We start from the raw sequence: 19,363 nt of genomic DNA on the forward strand, positions 1-19,363 counted from the left end.
TCTATCAAGACCAGATGGTCAACCGGATCCAGCCACCTACACCCCAGCCCCTGGAGGGATCCAGATATCCCGGCCACTGGCGTTTGATGGGACGGCAGCGCAATGTAAGGGATTCCTACTCCAACTGGAGTTGTATTTCTCCAGCATCAGGCCGGATCCCCAGGAGCGGGAGAAGGTATCCGTCCTCGTTTCCTGCCTTTTTGGGAGAGCCCTGGAGTGGGCCAACGCGGTGTGGAACGAGGGAGGTACCGCGTTGGAGAACTACGGGGAGTTTGCTCGCCTCTTTCGGGCCGTTTTTGATCACCCGCCTGAGGGTCGAGAGGCGGAAGAACGACTGGTTCATCTGAGGCAGGGGACGAGGACCGCTCAGGACTACGCGCTGGAGTTCCGGACGCTGGCAGCGGGGTCCGGGTGGAACGAGCGGGCCCTGATCTACCATTTCCGGTGCCACCTAAGGGAGGACGTCCGACGGGAGCTAGCCTGCCGGGATGCCATGCTATCGTTCTCCCAACTGGTAGACATGGCCATCTGCTGGACAATCTGCTAGCAGCCAAAGGACGTCCTGGTAGGGGTCTGCCTGTTCCCACTCCGGATGACTCTGACCCCGAGCAGATGGAGCTGGGGGGAGCCGCCGGTCGAGTGAGCGCAGGAGGACAGCGACAGTGCCACCCTGGTGGCACGAAGGGACAATCTACCTCAGGTCGCAGTCAACGTTCTTTTAGGTATGGAGGCATTAGGCAGGGTACTCACACATCACCCCAGGTAACGAACACCCAAACGTGTTCAGAGCCCTTTGCGGCGCACTGTACTTTATCTATCTCCTTTCCCAATCACTTGGTAGGTTCCCAGTGTAAGGCGCTAGTCGATTCAGGCGCAGCTGGGAATTTTATGGACAGGGCATTTGCACACCGTCAAGGCATTTCATTGGTTCCCCTAACCATTCCACTCCCCATCAGAGCACTTGATAGTCGACCATTAGGGTCCGGGTTGGTTAAGGAAGTTACGGTACCAGTCACCATGATTACGCAGGAGGCGCATGTTGAGCAGATCACCTTTATGATTATTGAGTCTCCTGCTTACCCTGTAGTCTTGGGTATCCCGTGGTTAGCCTTTCACAATCCCAATTTCTCATGGCCGCAGAGGGTTCTTACGGGGTGGTCGTGTGAGTGTCCGGGTAGGTGTCTAGGTGTTTCCGTTGGTGCGACCACGGTGGATAGTCCAGACGGTACCCCCACCGTGTGGATTCTCCCCGAATACCATGATCTGGCGCTCGCGTTTTCCAAGACGCAAGTGATTAAATTACCACCTCATCGGGAGGGGGATTGCGCGATAAACCTTCAGGTAGACGCTGTACCTCCCAGGAGTCATGTGTATCCCCTGTCGCAGGCTGAAACGGAGGCTATGGAAATATACGTCACCGTGTCCCTGCGCCAGGGGTATATACGTCCCTCCACTTCACCTGCCTCCTCGAGTTTCTTCTTTGTGAAGAAGAAAGATGGCGGTTTACGCCCGTGCATTGATTATCGACCACTGAATAATGTGACGGTACGATTTAGTTATCCCCTTCCCCTCATTCCTTCAGTGATTGAGTCAATGCATGGGGCCCGCTTTTTCACCAAATTAGACCTCAGGAGTGCCTACAACCTGGTGCGTATTCGGGAAGGGGATGAGTGGAAAACAGCATTCAGCACAACCTCGGGGCATTATGAATACCTGGTGATGCCCTACAGTTTGATGAATGCTCCATCCGTTTTCCAGTCCTTTGTGAACGAGGCATTACCACCACAGGTGTGGAGATGGAGGGAGACCGCATTGCAGCCGTGCGTAATTGGCCGACTCCAACCACGGTAAAGGAGGTGCAGCGCTTCCTTGGCTTTGCCAACTACTATCGAAGGTTTATTCGGGGCTTTGGCAAGGTCGCAGCTCCCATTACCTCCTTGTTGAAGGGTGGGCCGTCCCGGCTCCGCTGGTCTGCTGAGGCTGATTTGCCCTTCATTAGATTGCGGGGTCTGTTCACCTCAGCCCCGGTACTGGGTCACCCCGATCCATCACTACCGTTCGTAGTGGAGGTGGATGCGTCCGAGGTAGGGATAGGAGTTGTCTTATCCCAACGCTCGGGCATGCCACCCAAGCTCCGCCCCTGTGCCTTCTTTTCTAAGAAGCTCATCTCGGCGGAACAGAACTACGGTGTTGGTGATCGGGAGCTGCTGGCTGATGTCCCAGCTTTGATGGTGTGGAGACATTGGCTCGAAGGGGCGAAACGCCCTTTCCTCGTCTGGACAGACCACCGTAACCTGGAGTACATTCGGGAAGCGAGGAGGCTGAATCCTCGCCAGGCCAGGTGGGCCCTCTTCTTCACCCGGTTTGATTTCACACTTTCATACATTCCGGGTACGAAGAACGTGAAGGCAGACGCACTGTCTTAGCTGTATGACACAGACGAGAGGCCCTGAGACAACACCCCCATACTCCCGACCTCATGCATTGTGGCGCCGGTAGTATGGGCGATGGACGCAGATATAGCGCAGGCATTATGCACAGATCCATCTCCACCGCAGTGTCCAGCTCGGCTGCAATATGTGCCTGCGCTTATCCGTGATCGTCTGATCTACCGGGCACACACGTCACCCTCCTCTGGTCATCCAGGTATCGGTCGTACAATGCGCTGCCTGACCGAGAAGTACTGGTGGCCTACCTTGACTAAGGACGTGAGGGTGTATGTTTCCTCATGCTCAGTGTGTGCCCAGAGTAAGGCACCTTGGCACCTCCCAGCGGGTAAGCTACAACCTTTACCAGTTCCACAACGACCATGGTCTCACCTGAGTATTGATTTTCTCACTGATCTTCCCCCCTCCCAAGGTAACCTCACTATCCTGGTCGTTGTGGACCGCTTTTCAAAGTCCTGCCGCCTCCTTCCTCTGTCCGGTCTCCCCGCGGCCCTACAAACTGCTCTGTTTACTCACGTCTTCCAGCATTACGGGGTACCAGAGGATATAGTGTCCGACCGAGATCCCCAGTTCACGTCTAAAGTCTGGAAGGCGTTCATGGAACGTCTGGGGGTCTCGGTCAGCCTGACCTCTGGATTTCACCCCGAGAGTAATGGGCAGGTGGAAAGGGTGAATCAAGATGTGGGTAGGTTCCTGTGGACATACTGTCAGCACCGGTCGGGGGAGTGGTCGTTGTTCTTGCCATGGGAAGAATATGCTCAGAACTCTCTCCGCCACTCCTCCACTAACCTAACACCCTTCCAATGTGTTTTGGGTTACCAACCGGTCCTGGCACCGTGGCACCAGAGCCAGACCGAGGCTCCCGCGGAGGATGACTGGTTTCGGCACGCGGAGGAGACTTGGGACGCTGCCCACGTTCGCCTCCAGCGCACCGTGCGTCATCAGAAGGACAACGCTGACTGCCACCGCAAGGAGGCCCCGATGTTCGTTCCGGGGGATCGGGTCTGTCTCTCGACCCGGAAATCTGCCCCTCCGCCTGCCCTGCCGGAAGCTGAACCTGCGGTTTGTGGGGCCGTTTAAAGTCCTGAGGAGAATAAACGAGGTGACATACAGGTTGTTACTCTCCCCTGATTACCGTATTACAGTTTTTCTCCATTGGTTTGGCTCATTTCTTGAAACAGAAATTACATTCTCAAAACTACATGGACAAACCTCCAAACCACTTGGCAATTGTTCACAACAGAATTGAATTTCTCATTCATTTCATCAAATTGCAAATGTCTAAGTACATGTCTCAATGTCTCAGTACATCTTTGCAAATGATTAAGTACAGGTAGCCTACATTTAGCACAATTTCCAAGTGAATAGATCTTGTTGATCTAAACTGATTGTTGATTCTCAGTCTAATGGTTGTTCGCTCCAAAACGTGTCAGCGTCATTTCATTGTATAAGTCATCACATGCACAATAGTCTGTTCAATTGTCAAAATTAGTCAAGAACATAATACCATGAATACCATATATGAATCCCTTGGAACATTTGATAAATTTATTACAGCAATTGACAGTCAGGTGAAACTAGAACTTGACTAACGAAGGAGGAGTTTCACACATCTCAGATGACCAATCAAACAGTATGTTTAGTTACCTGACAGGTGCTGTCCATGACTGTGAATGCTGCCAAACATGTATGTAAAGAGCTTGACCATGCAGGACCAGTACAATTTCTGAACATGGAGGCACCTGGCCAAGTAAATGAACAAGGGCAACTGCCTGCTCGAGGAAGAGGAAGAAGAAGAGGAGGAGGAGGAGTAAGGGTGCGTGGTGGTGGAATAGGGGGAAGAGGCCGAGGAGCACGAAGACACCATGCTGTCCCGGATGAAATTCGGGCCACAATTATAGACCATGTCATCAACCATGGCCTCACAATGGCGGAGGCAGGTCGCCGAGTGCAGCCTAATGTGCCTCGCTCAACAGTCTCCTCCATCATCCAAACCTTTCGCAGGGAAAACAGGTATGTAGTCAGTCAATTATGGAATTATATGTTGTATAGGACAGGACACTGTGCATAGAGCAAGAAATATATTTATTTACATATTTACCTATTCATTTAGTGTGTGTGTGTGATAGGCCTACAGTAATATCTTACCTCAATGGGATGTTATGATACTAAAAATGACAAGAAAAACATTGGAGAAAATAAACTATGGAATAGTTTATTTTCTACAGTATTGATGATACAGTTTACAGTAGTATTCCAGTCACTGTGCAGTGATGCATTAGAATTGTGGTAAAGTTACTGTAAGTAAAACAACAATACAATTACATAGGTAACTCATTCTGTAAGGAATACATAAGGTATACATTACGAATGGAGTGTTGTCCTTTGACTTCTATATCTAGGATTGGACGACAACCTTGCACAGGTGGCAGAGGAAAACTTCTCAATGAACAACAAGAACAAGAGATCTGTAACATGGTGATGGCAAATAATACCATCACATTGAGACAGATCCGCGCTGCAATCCTACAAGACAATGCCATATTCCAAAATGTCAACTCTATAAGCATCTCCACAATAGACCGGATATTGAAGAAGCATCAGATGACAATGAAGCAAATTTACAGGGTACCATTTGAGAGGAACTCTGATAGAGTGAAAGAGCTGCGGTACCAGTATGTACATGTAAGTCAGTTACTGGTTGTCCATCATTATAACATTTTTACAATTAAGCAGTGGTTCCCAAACTTTTTTGGCTTCAGTACCCACTTTACCTGATTTGTGTATCCAGGTAATCCAGGTATGGAAGTATTTGATTTATCTGACTTCAACATTTCGCCTAAAAACTGCAGCTTACTGTATGATGCAATTATCATTATAATCCTTATTTTGAAGAATATAACATACAATAAGAAAAGGGGTCAAAGAGCTGCAATTAGTGCCTCCCATGTAAATCTATCTAATACTGTGGGTTTTACTGTAACATTTCAGTAAGTCTAGTCATTGATGATTTCCCCCCTCCCCTTTCTGTCAAATACCCCCTGTAGTACCTCTGCATAGGGGTACATGTACCCCAGGTTTGGAACCACTGGAGTAGTGGCCAGTAGTATATTGAACTTGTGGAGAACATAGAACATTCCTATGTAATTGTCTGTAACTGTAGTGTATGACTCTTCTGTATGACTGATTTGATGTTTTCTTTTTTTACGCTATTGTAGAGAATAATGGCATTGGAAGGAAACGAGACCCATCACATCCTCGTGTTTGTGGATGAAGCTGGCTTCAACCTGGCCAAGGGCCGAAGACGTGGCCGTAATATTATTGGCCACCGGGCCATGGTGGATGTCCCAGGCCAGCGAGGGGGCAATATAACTATGTGTGCTGCCATATCGGAGAATGGTGTGGCCACTCACATCCCCAGTCTTGGCCCATACAATACACAGAAGCTCCTCATCTTCTTGGACCGCCTTCATGTTGATTTGATCCCTGAAAATGAGAGCGGTCTCGTAGGGCCTCACCTACCACAATATGTCATTGTATGGGACAATGTGAATTTCCACCGTGGCCCGCTCATCAGGGCCTGGTTCACTACTCATCCAAGGATGGTCATGGTGTTCCTACCACCTTACTCTCCTTTCCTCAATCCTATTGAGGAGTATTTCTCCGCTTGGAGGTGGAGAGTGTATGAGCATCGGGCTCAAGATCAGAGGTCCCTGCTCCATGCAATGGACGCTGCGTGTGAGGATATTACAGGAGATCAGTGTAGGGGATGGTTGCGACATGCACGCCGTTTCTTCCCTCGTTGCATCGCAAGGGAGAATATACGCTGTGATGTGGACGAGAATCTGTGGCCAGACAGACAGCAGCGTGTGGATGGCCAGGAGGGTGAGGACAGCGACCAGTGAAGAACTGTTAGTTGTGAAACTCCAGCTTTATTTACAGCACTGTAGGCTGCATATAATTTATTGTTTTTTGTTTGTGTGTTTATATTACAGTATATTATGCTGTATACATTTTCTTTTTACTCTGATGTATGGAAGTTACTTTATGTGTGTGAATGATAATGGTTACAATTTCCTTGGCAGTATGAGTGCAATGTGTGATGTCAAACCTTGGAGGCTACTCTTACCCTTAAATCCTATTTATTTTTTTCAGTTTTATACACAATTGTATTCTGTTAGCTAGACAAAAAACACTACAGTAACCATTGTCAATGAAGGACTGGGCTAAGACTGAAAGGTGGACATGAGGGATATTTCAATGGTCCTCTGCCATAGTGACAAAACATCTAAACATTTTGACTTGCAGTGCTTACACAATGCCAAAGGGACGAAGCATTTTGGGGGCACTGACTGTTTAAATGAGAAGGAAATTTAGTTTTGACACATGCGTGAACTGTTTTGGGAGAGGTATGAGCTTTTGCAGGTGAACCATGGTGTTGTGCCGAACCATCCACGTTATTTTGGCTAAAGCACCAAGAGTGTTGAGAACGTCCGGTCTGTTTCAAGAAATGAGCCAAAGCAATTGAGAAGGATCTTTGCCATTTTCGTGGCACTGACTCCTTATATGGGAAAGGAATTTAGTTTTGAAGCATGAGTGAACAGTTTTAGGAGAGATATGAGCTTTTGCAAGTGAGCTATAGTGTTGTGCTGAACTGTAAGACTGTTTTGCCAAATGATCTTAGAGTTTTGAGAATGTAATTTCTGTTTCAAGAAATGAGCCAAACCAATGGAGAAAAACTGTAACCCCTCGTTTCATGTGTCTCTCCTCAGGCCGGTGGTAGCTGGTCCGCTCCAGGAGTCTGAGGTACGGGAGGTTCCTCCACCTCCTCTGGACATTGAGGGGGCCCCGGCGTACTCGGTCCGTTCCATCCTGGATTCGAGGCGTCGGGTGGGGGGCCTTCAGTATCTCGTGGAGTGGGAGGGGTACGGTCCGGAGGAACGGTGCTGGGTCCCACGGCGGGACATCCTCGATCCCTCCCTGTTGAGGGCTTTCCACCGTCGCCATCCGACTCGCCCTGCTCCGCGTCCTCCTGGCCGTCCCCGAGGCCGGGGTCGACGCACTGCTGGAGCCGCGCGTCGGGGGGTGGGGGTACTGTCACGACTTCCGCCGTGGCTGCCCCCCCCCTCCTGGTTCGGGCAGGCTTCGGCGTTCGTCGTCACCGTAGTACTAGCTACTGCCGATCCCATTCTCATCACTCCACTTGTTTCTTGTCAATCACACACACCTGGTGCTCATTCCCCTAATTAGTATGTGTATAAGTGTTCCCTCTGTTCACATTGTCTTTGTGAGTGATTGTTTGTTGTGAGAGCGTGTAGCTCGGTTGAGCTACATTTCTCTGTGGTTATGCCAAGGTGGATATTTTCCCTTGTATAGTTTCGTTTGACGCTTGGGGCGTTTGATTTATGTAAACGGAATAAACTCTGGACTTCGGTATGTTACCTCCTGTGCCTGACTCCTTCATTCACACCTCGTCACAGATCTGTTTGTTACGGTTCCATTTATTCCATTCCAGCCATTACAATGAGCCTGTCCTCCTATAGCTCCTCCCACCAGCCGCCACTGGTATTGATATATAGCTAGCTTGCTGAAATAATAACAGAGAGAACAAAGAATATACCTATTTGATCATGTCCGTGTGCATGTCTAAATATTAATGACATCTGGAATACTACACGGTTTCACTGGAATTATCAAAACGGCAAGAGTCAGGCGAACGTCAACCCTCAACATGTCAACAGATCGTATAGGCATGGTAGACAGGTAGGCTGGTAGTCTTTTTCTGAAATAATTATTTTCACCTGACTTTTCGCCTGTCTTAACTTAAATGGTGCTCACATAACCTTAATTAGCTGGCTAAGGTTTGTATGCTAGCTAGTTACACTGACAGCTGTCAGTCAGCCCTATTTGTTGTTATTTCTCTGCTACATGTGGAAATCACCACAACGTTCCCACCCCCAATTCCTTAATATGTTATAAAAGCCTTCGAGGTGAAAACTAAAAAAGAATTTCCGCTCTAGGACAGGAATTACTCGAAATAGGTGCAGCAACTTCCTCTGAGGTAGGCCTTTGTGTATTACAGCCTGATTAATCAGACAAGGTCTAACAGTGCATTTCCACATAACACGATCATTTGTATAGCCCCGCTAGTGTCATCCTCATGTGGGTGCTAGCAAGCAGGCTAAGTAGTGCTAGGTATCAACAGCCAATCCAGTAGGGGCTGGAAGCTATAGTGATCTTTGATTGGTCAATAGCGTGCAGTTGCATAAAGTTCAGCTTTCTCCAACTTTGGTCCCGCCCTGTTCACGCTTCCTTTCCCATGTTCGCGTCGCCCAATGGTCCCCCTGCCCACTTTGCTTCCCTCCATTGAAAATGGAGGGAAGCGCCCCAATTGTGTTATGTGGAAATGCACTGTGAGCCCATTCCATAGCGACAGCTTGAGAGATATCGCCTGACCCGTTGCTGTACCTGTTTAAGCAGCATATGTCTCGCTTTGGAATTATCCGTAATCAGTAGACGGTTCTGATGGAAACGTCATTGTTTGCATCAACGAGCAGTGCCCAAGAAAGTATTCAATTCAATTGAAGCTAGCTAGCTATGCAAAGTCAGATTGTGGTGAAAGTATCTCTGTGAAGTTTCAGTTCTCATTGTGGATTCTAAGTCATGTCAAGAGTAAAGCCCAACCGATACAGGATTTTTGGATCCGATTCCAAGTTTAGAGTGGAACTATTCACAGATAACTGATATATCTACCGATATTTGTATTATTATAGCTGGAATTAAAAACCAAAAACATGTACAGTGGGGAGAACAAGTATTTGATACACTGCCGATTTTGCAGGTTTTCCTACTTACAAAGCATGTAGAGGTCTGTAATTTTTATCATAGGTACACTTCAACTGTGAGAGACGGAATCTAAAACAAAAATCCAGAAAATCACATTGTATGATTTTTAAGTAATTAATTTGCATTTTATTGCATGACATAAGTATTTGATACATCAGAAAAGCAGAACTTAATAATTGGTACAGAAACCTTTGTTTGCAATTACAGAGATCATATGTTTCCTGTAGGTCTTGACCAGGTTTGCACACACTGCAGCAGGGATTTTGGCTCACTCCTCCATACAGACCTTCTCCAGATCCTTCAGGTTTCGGGGCTGTTGCTGGGCAATACGGACTTTCAGCTCCCTCCAAAGATGTTCTATTGGGTTCAGGTCTGGAGACTGGCTAGGCCACTCCAGGACCTTGACATGCTTCTTACGGAGCCACTCCTTAGTTGCCCTGGCTGTGTGTTTCGGGTCGTTGTTATGCTGGAAGACCCAGCCACGACCCATCTTCAATGCTCTTACTGAGGGAAGGAGGTTGTTGGCCAAGATCTCGTGATACATGGCCCCATCCATCCTCCCCTCAATATGGTGCAGTCGTTCTGTCCCCTTTGCAGAAAAGCATCCCCAAAGAATGATGTTTCCACCTCCATGCTTCACGGTTGGGATGGTGTTCTTGGGGTTGTACTCATCCTTCTTCTTCCTCCAAACACGGCGAGTGGAGTTTAGAACAAAAAGCTATATTTTTGTCTCATCAGACCTCATGACCTACTCCCATTCCTCCTCTGGATAATCCAGATGGTCATTGGCAAACTTCAGACGGGCCTGGACATGCGCTGGCTTGAGCAGGGGACCTTGCGTGCGCTGCAGGATTTTAGTCAATGACGGCGTAGTGTGTTACTAATGGTTTTCTTTGAGACTGTGGTCCCAGCTCTCTTCAGGTCATTGACCAGGTCCTGCCGTGTAGTTCTGGGCTGATCCCACACCTTCCTCATGATCATTGATGCCCCATGAGGTGAGATCTTGCATGGAGCCCCAGACCGAGGGTGATTGACCGTCATCTTGAACTTCTTCCATTTTCTAATAATTGCGCCAACAGTTGTTGCCTTCTCACCAAGCTGCTTGCCTATTGTCCTGTAGCCCATCCCAGCCTTGTGCAGGTCTACAATTTTATCCCTGATGTCCTTACATAGCTCTCTGGTCTTGGCAATTGTGGAGAGGTTGGAGTCTGTTTGATTGAGTGTGTGGACAGGTGTCTTTTATACAGGTAACAAGTTCAAACAGGTGCAGTTAATACAGGTAATGAGTGGAGAACAGGAGGGCTTCTTAAAGAATAACTAACAGGTCTGTGAGAGCCAGAATTCTTACTGGTTGGTAGGTGATCAAATACTTATGTCATGCAATAAAATGCAAATTAATTACTTAAAAATGATACAATGTGATTTTCTGGATTTTTGTTTTAGATTCCGTCTCTCACAGTTGAAGTGTACCTATGATAAAAATTACAGACCTCTACATGCTTTGTAAGTAGGAAAACCTGCAAAATCGGCAGTGTATCAAATACTTGTTCTCCCCACTGTATGTATGGATTGTGCTTAAAACAGCCCTACAAAGATATTCAGAAAGCTTATTTCTTAAATTAGAGGAAAGAACACCAATGAAAGATTAGATTCTTTTATGGAAAAACTTAGTTACTCTAGTCAAATGAGGTTAAAATGCACTGATTCCAGCAAAACATTTGCATAGGCTCTGAAGACTGAGCAGCAGCCCTCCTATTAGGCAAGATTAGGCGGCTGCCTATGGTGGCACTCGAATTTGGGGCGGCATTTTGGCACTGCCGGCGCCCCAGCCGTTGCTGCAGTTCCCGCCCCCACCCCATTCCCGCTTCTCCTGAAGTTCACTCCCACGATCCTTGGTAGCTATGGTGATGTGTGTGTTTATATGGCATTATCCAATTGTGAAACATTAATAGAAATGAATCTGCCAATTAAATTGTTGTTTGCGTGTGACGAAGACGATTAGTGATTAAGGCAGTAACCTAACCTAGCCTGTTAACGTTAGCTAGCTACTACTATAATTTCAGCTAAAAGTAAGCTATAGAGATTTGAAACAACATTTGCTACCATGTCTAAGAGACAAAAACTATCAGGAAGTGAATATAAAATAAAAAACGAATGACAAAAAAGGAACAACAAGCCTCATTCCCGAGACAGACGAGCCCCCGTTCGCTGGTTCTAGCAGCGAAGAGGGCGAACTGGAGGAGTCCCAGCTATCCACTTCCACCGATCATGACAGCTCTCTGAGTGGACAAGAAACGGTGGTCGCACCAGGCCTAGCCACACCTCCAAACAATGCCAGCGTTGACCCTACTATCTTGGACTCGGACACAGATTTGTTGCTCCCTGTCCCTGATGACAGTGATGCTGCTGCTAAATCTGACTCCCAGACAAAAAAAACACATAAAAGATCCCGGTGAGTGGCCAAAATATACGAATGGTTGTTTACGGGATATGTTAGTGCAGGCTGGGCTACATCAGGATAAGGAGGGGAATTTCCAAAGAGATGAGGGGCAACGAAAATGTTCACTGGCCCACTACAATAGCAGGATGGCGAACTGGGAAAGAGTGGAGAGACCTTGGCTTGTCTATTCCAAGCAAAAACTATGCAGCCTTCTGTTTTGCTGCAAACTTTTTTCACACTAGTGCAGATCTGTGCTGGTCAGGGATGGAACCAGAGACTGGAAGAATCTGCTCTCATGAGAAGTCGCATGACCACCTACATAGTTTCCAGAGGTGGAAAGAGCTGGAGATCAGGTTGGTGTCCAAGCAAACTATCGATGCCCAAGCCCAACGGGCTATTGACGGAGAAACTCTCCACTGGCAGCAGGTGTTGCAGAGGCTCATAGACCTGATACGTGTAATGGTCACCCAGAACATTGTGCTACGTGGGACCACTAACAGGCTGAACGAGCCAAATAATCAGATTTTTCTGAAGTTTGTGGAAATGCTGGGTATCTTTAATGGAATCATGAAGGAGCATGTAAGGAGAGTACAGTCCAAAGAAACACATGTGCAATACCTCTGTAAAATAATCCAGAATGAAATCATTGACATGCTGGCACAAGAGATCCAGCAGACAGTGTGCAGTGAGCTAAAAGCAGCCAAATAGTTTTCTATAATTTTGGACTGGTTCCATCCCTGACCAGTGCAGATTTGCACTTGTGTGAAAGAAGTTTGCAGCAAAAACAGAAGGCTGCATCGTTTTGCTTGAAATAGACAAGCCAAGGTCTCTCCACTCTCTCCCCGTTCGCCATCCTCCTATTGTAGTTTGCCACCAAGGGGAAATTCCCCTCCTTATCCTGATGTAGCCCAGCCTGCACTAACGTATCCCACAAAGAACCATTCATATATTTTGGCAACTCACCTGGATCTTTTCTGTTGTTTGTCTGGGAGTCGGATTTAGCAGCAGCAGCACCACTGTCATCAGGGACGGGGAGTGACAAATCTGTGTCCGGGTCCAAGATAGTAGGGTCAACGCTGGCATTGTTTGGAGGTGTGGCTAGGCCTGGTGCGACCACCTGTTCTTGTCCACCCAGAGAGCTGTCATCATCGGTGGAAGTGGATAGCTGGGACTCCTCCGGTTCGCCCTCTTCGCTGCTAGAACCAGCGAACGGGGGCTCGTCTGTCTCTGCGAATGAACAGCCTGTCCTTGGAGGCTTGTCGTTCTCCACACCGGCTAATAGACATTGCTGCACGCTTATACATTTCAGCAGCAAATTTCTTTGGTTTAGAGATTGTGCCTCTTTTCTCATTCCTTTTTTAAAATATTCGCTTCCTGGTAGTTTTTGTCTCTTAGACATAGCAAATTTTGTTTCAAATCTCTATAGCTTACTTTTAGCTGAAATTATATCCACTAGTAGTAGCTAGCTAACGTTAACAGGCTAGGTTAGGCTACTGCCTTAATCACTAATCGTCTTCGTTACACACAAACATAAAAAACAATACAATCATTTAATTGGCAGATTCATTTTTATTAATGTTTCACAATTGGATAATCTCATATAAACACACACATCACCATAGCTACCAAGGATAGTGGGCGTGAACTTTGGGAGAAGAGGGAATGGGGTGGGGGTGTGAACTGCAGCAACGGCTATTAACTGGTGGCTGGGGCGCCCGCGGTGTAGTAGCCAATCAGGAGCACCCGAGGGCGGCAACCAATTGCCAAAATGCCTCCCCAAATTCAAGTGGCCGCCTAATCTTGCCTAATGGGAGGGCCGGCCATGTGTATGTTTAGACCACTTGGAAATGAGCAATTAGCCGTTTTGCTAGTTAGCTTGGTAGAAGGCTGCTCACTTGCATAAGGTGACTTTGTGATCAGAGCATGCCCGAGAGAGACCGCGCGCATGGCTCCTGTGTGTGTGGGTGAATGGGAACAATGGAAAACTTTTGGGAAATGTGAATGTTGTTGTAATCTAAAGCACTATTTTGCAAATGTGTAAATGGTTGATGATTTTATTTGGAAAGACCCATTACAAGTGACTTGAAGCCGAAGCTACATCTCTGTGTGATTTATTTATATATATATTTCTCCCATTTAGGGGTATAACACATGCCCGCCCCATCACATTAGGATGGCCAACATGAAGAACTGTTCGCCCTGGCTGGAGTGTCCACAAGTGCGCACAAAGGTGCGCAAGTTGAAGATGGTCGGTCAGGGAGCTGTAAAGCAGGCTAGCAACAGCAAAGTACTTTGACCTAATCAACCCTAGCCACTTGGCTCTTCTGTAGATCTGAAAGGATTATTTATTTATTTATTTTATTTAACCTTTATTTAACCAGGTAAGCCAGTTGAGAACAAGTTCTCATTTACAACTGCAACCTGGCCAAGATAAAGCAAAGCAGTGCGATAAAAACAACGACAACACAGTTACATATGGAAAAAACAAAACGTACAGTCAATAACATAATAGAAAATCTATATACAGTGTGTGCAAATGTAGTAAGTTATGGAGGTAAGGCAATAAATAGGCCATAGTGCAAAATAATTACAATTTAGTATTAACACTGGAGTGATAGATGTGCAGAAGATGATGTACAAATAGAGATACTAGGGTGCAAATGAGCAAAATAAAAAACAATGTAAATAACAATATGGGGATGAGGTAGTTGGGTGGGCTAATTACAGATGGGCTGTGTACAGGTGCAGTGATCGGTAAGCTGCTCTGACAACTGAAGCTTCAAGTTAGTGAGGGAGATAAGTGTCTCCAGCTTCAGAGATTTTTGCAGTTCGTTCCAGTCATTTGCAGCAGAGAACTGGAAGGAATGGTGGCCAAAGGAGGTGTTGGCGTTGGGGATGACCAGTGAGATATACCTGCTGGAACGCATACTACGGGTGGGTGTTGCTATGGTGACCAATGAGCTAAGATAAGGCTGGGATTTGCCTACAAGTGATTTGTAGATGACCTGGAGCCAGTGGGTTTGGCCACGAATATGTAGTGAGGGCCAGCCAACGAGAGCGTACAGGTGTCAAAGGTGGGTAGTATATGGGGCTTTGATGACAAAACAGATGGCACTGTGATAGACTACATCTATTTTGCTGAGTAGTGTTGGAAGCTATTTTGTAAATGACATCGCCGAAGTCAAGGATCGGTAGGATAGTCCGTTTTACGAGGGCATGTTTAGCAGAATGAGTGAAGGAGGCTTTGTTGCGAAATAGGAAGCCGATTCTAGATTTAACTTTGGATTGGAGATGCTTAATGTGAGTCTGGAAGGAGAGTTTACGGTCTAACCAGACACCTAGGTATTTGTAGTTGTCCACATATTCTAAGTCAGACCCGCAGAGAGTAGTGATTCTAGTCGGGTGGGCGGGTGCAAGCAGCGTTCGATTGAAGAGCATGCATTTAGTTTTACTAGCGTTTAAGAGTAGTTGGAGGCTACGGAAGGAGTGTTGTATGGCATTGAAGCTCGTTTGGAGGTTTGTTAACACAGTGTCCAATGAAGGGCCAGATGTATACAAAATGGTGTCGTCTGCGTAGAGGTGGATCTGAGAGTCACCAGCAGCAAGAGCGACATCATTGATATACACAGAGAATAGAGTCGGCCCGAGAATTGAACCCTGTGGCACCACCATAGACACTGCCAGAGGACCAGACAACAGGCCCTCCGATTTGACACATTGAACTCTATCTGAGAAGTAGTTGGTGAACCAGGCGAGGCAGTCATTTGAGAAACCAAGGCTATTTATTCTGCCAATAAGAATGTGGTGATTGACAGAGTAAAAAGCCTTGGCCAGGTCGATGAAGACGGGTGCACAGTACCGTATTTTATCGATCGCGGTTATTATATAGTTTAGGACCTTGAGCGTGGCTGAGGTGCACCCATGACCAGCTCGGAAACCAGTTTGCATAGCGGAGAAGGTACAGTGGGATTCGAAATGGTCGGTGATCTGTTTGTAAACTTGGCTTTCAAATACTTTCGAAAGGCAGGGCAGGATGGATATAGGTCTGTAACAGTTTGGATCTATAGTGTCACCCCCTTTGATGAGGGGGATGACCGCGGCAGCTTTCCAATCTCTGGGGATCTCAGACGATACGAAAGAGATTAGGGAGGTAATGGTATATGTAATGTGGTGAATGTTCCATCTTGCCTTTTGAAGGCAAGCTGGAGCTATTACCAAATTGCTTATATCTATATATTTCGCTAAGTGCTAGCTTATGTAAATGCAACCCATCTCATCTGATGTAACGAAGCCTGAATACATAACGAAACCTGAAATGTTTATTCAATGTCCTTCTCCCCCTCTCATAGGTTTTCCTGTCGGAGTGGAAGGGTCACAAAGTAGCCCTGTCAAAGCTCTCCTCCCCGAAGTACCAGGATGACTTTCTCCACGGGCGCACCATGTGCCAGGCCCTCCATGTGGCAGTGTTGGTGTGACGGTGTCCGGAGGACCACACCCTGGTCACAGAGTACCATCAGCTGAGCTCTCTGCTCAACCTGGATGCCGTGTTGGCCCAGGAGAGGCAATGCGTACGGGACACCTGGCAGACCCGGCTGCAGCTGGCACTGGACTATGTGTACATCCTCCAGTACCTCCACACCAGCCCCGCTTGGACCCGAGTCATGTGTGACTCCAATGACCTGGAAAAAACCCTGTTTGAATAGTGCATAATGTTACAAAAAAATCTAAACAAAAGAGAATTACTACTTTATATAAGATAAATAATAGAAGGTGGAGCACATTGATAAATGGTGGAGCTTAAGTAAATTAATGTAAAGAACATCATATTCTACAGACCGTACTGAGTACTCCCAACCATACTTTTACCTCTGCATATAGAATAGTTATTTTCTATATAAACCAATATGAAATGTATAGGCCTACAGTGTATTGCATTGGGACCAATAGAATGGGTGGAGTAAAAAGTGTTGCTGGGTATTTAGACCAGAGTCCCCCATGGAATAACACCATATATAGATTCTACAGACCCTACTCAGTATTCCCAACCACACTTTTACCTCTGCACATATGTTACGTTCCCCAGCAACAGGTGGGGTTTCAGGAGGGGTTCTGAAAGACACTCAAGTGGGTGTCCACTGAAAGTTAACAAGTAACAACAACTGGAATCAAAAAGACACACACCATGAGCACCTACTACATTTGCCCAAGAAGAGGGAAACAAAAGAAAAACCCACACCAAACTTAAAGACAGGAAGCAAAACAAAATGGTGGCGCAAAACAAAAACAGATAAATTATTGTCTGTCTAGAAATCAAAATAGGGCGTGCCAACCAACAGTGTCAACCCTCCACATCTCTCAAAACAACTGGAGGACTGGGCCAGCCACTCTTAAATAGCACCTGGGCCAGCACAGGTGAAACACCTTCCCCCTAATGAGATGGCAACCAGCACAGGTATAACACATACTGACTAACGATGTGACACCAATCGGTGCGCACTACGTGCTAACGTGCTAAAGTCCAACCTCAAAACATAAATGGAAAAACCAAAACCTGTAACAAATAGAATAGTTTATTTCTCTATAAGCCAATTCATAATGTATAGGCCTAAAGTGTATTGAATTGGGACCAATGGAATGGGTGGAGTAGAAAGTGTTGCTGGGTATATAGACCAGAGTCCCCCATGGAATAACACCATATATAGATTCTACAGACCCTACTCGGTACTCCCTATCACACTTTTACCTCTGCACATAGAATAGTTTATTTCTCTATAAGCCAATACGTAAACTATAGGCCTACCGTGTATTGCATTGGGACCAATGGAATGGGTGGAGTAGAAAGTAGAAGATTTTTTCTTCAACGAGTCGGATGCAAAGGATATTCCACAGACTCCCGACAAGGCCCAAATCCCTGTCATTCACATGAGAAGGAGACAGAGATATCGTGGACGTAGGTCGGGGTGCCATGTAAGGATCCGACGGCGAGCAAGTAATCTGCCTCTTCCATCAGTCCTATTAGCCAATGTAAAATAATTGGAAAACAAAATGGACGACGTACGAGCACGGATATCCTACCAACGGGACATTAAAAACGGTAATATCTTATGTTTCACCGAGTCGTGGATGAACGACGACATGGATAACATACAGCTGGCGGGATATATGCTACATCGGCAGGATAGAACGGCTGACTCCAGTAAGACAAGGGGTGGCGGTCTGTGTATATTTGTAAACAACAGCTTGTGTACGAAATCTAATATTATCTAATATCAAGGTTTTGCTCGCCTGAGGTAGAGTATCTAATTGTAAGCAGTAGACCACACTATTTACCAAGAGTTTTCATCTATATTTTTCGTAGCTGTCTATTTACCACCACAAACCGATGCTGGCACTAAGACTGCACTCAATGAGCTGTATAAGGCCATAAGCAAACAGGAAAACGCTCATCCAGAGGCAGCGCTCCTAGCGGCCGGGGACTTTATTGCAGGGAAACTTAAATCTGTTCTACCTCATTTCTACCAGCATGTTAAATGTGCAACCAGAGAGAAAAAAACTCTAGACCACCATTAATCCACACACAGAGACGCACACAAAGCTCTCACTCGCCCTCCAATTGACAAATCTGACCATAATTCTATCCTCCTGATTCCTGCTTATATGCAAAAACTAAAGCAGGAAGCACCAGTGACTCGGTTAATAAGGAAGTGGTCAGATGATGCAGATGCTAAGCTACAGGACTGTTTTGCTAGCACAGACTGGAATATGTTCCGGGATTCTTCTGATGGCATTGAGGAGTACACCACATCAGTCACTGGCTTCATCAATAAGTGCATCGATGACGTTGTCCCCACAGTGACCGTATGTACATACCCCAACCAGAAGCCATGGATTACAAGCAACATCCGCACTGAGCTAAAGGGTAGAGCTACCAATTTCAAGGAGTGGGACTCTAATCCCGCTATGCCCTCCGACGAACCATCCAACAGGCAAAGAGTCAATACAGGACTAAGATTGAATCGTACTACACTGGCTCCGAGGCTTATCGGATGTGGCAGGGCTTGCAACTATTACAGACTACAATGGGAAGCACAGCCGCGAGCTGCCCAGTGACACGAGCCTACCAGACGAGCTAAATCACTTCTATGCTCGCTTCGAGGCAAGCAACACTGAAGCATGCATGAGAGCATCAGCTGTTCCGGATGACTATGTGATCACGCTCTCCGTGGCCAATGTGAGTAAGACTTTTAAGCAGGTCAACATTCACAAGGCCGCAGGGCCAGACGAATTACCAGGCCGCGTACTCCGAGCATGCGCTGACCAACTGGCAAGAGTCTTCACTGACATTTTCAACATGTCCCTGACTGAGTCTGTAATACCAACATGTTTCAAGCAGACCACCATAGTCCCTGTGCCCAAGAACACTAAGATAACCTGCCTAAATGACTACCGACCCGTAGCACTCACGTCTGTAGCCATGAAGTGCTTTGAAAGGCTGGTCAAGGCTCACATCAACACCATTATTCCAGAAACCCTAGACCCACTCCAATTTGCATACCGCCCCAACAGATCCACAGATTATGCAATCTCTATTGCACTCCACACTGCCCTTCCCCATCTGGGCAAGAGGAAC

The 19,363-nt window shown here is 46.7% G+C and overlaps 2 protein-coding genes across 2 annotated transcripts in view; both read left to right on the forward strand.

Moving 5' to 3' along the window:
- Nucleotides 1-13,421: 13,421 nt before the first annotated feature.
- On the forward strand, nt 13,422-16,436 carry LOC311102586 (protein O-mannose kinase-like; the record flags this gene model as incomplete). Its single annotated transcript, XM_084143960.1, has 3 exons — nt 13,422-14,005; nt 16,083-16,202; nt 16,290-16,436. The coding sequence occupies exons 1-3, from the start codon at nt 13,907-13,909 to the stop codon at nt 16,434-16,436; spliced, it is 366 nt and encodes a 121-aa protein (XP_084000086.1). The 5' UTR covers nt 13,422-13,906.
- Nucleotides 16,437-16,800: 364 nt separating this feature from the next.
- LOC311102587 (isovaleryl-CoA dehydrogenase, mitochondrial-like) overlaps nt 16,801-19,363 on the forward strand; it is a gene marked incomplete at its 5' end in the record, with an annotated part of 29,608 nt that continues 27,045 nt past the window's right edge. Inside the window, one exon of the mRNA XM_084143961.1 lies at nt 16,801-16,857. Within this exon, the coding sequence (XP_084000087.1) occupies nt 16,801-16,857 (57 nt within the window). The remainder of the gene's footprint in view (nt 16,858-19,363) is intronic.

This window comes from Coregonus lavaretus (genome assembly GCF_964263955.1).
Source record: "Coregonus lavaretus genome assembly, chromosome: 27".
In the NCBI taxonomy this organism is placed as follows: Eukaryota; Metazoa; Chordata; class Actinopteri; order Salmoniformes; family Salmonidae; genus Coregonus; species Coregonus lavaretus.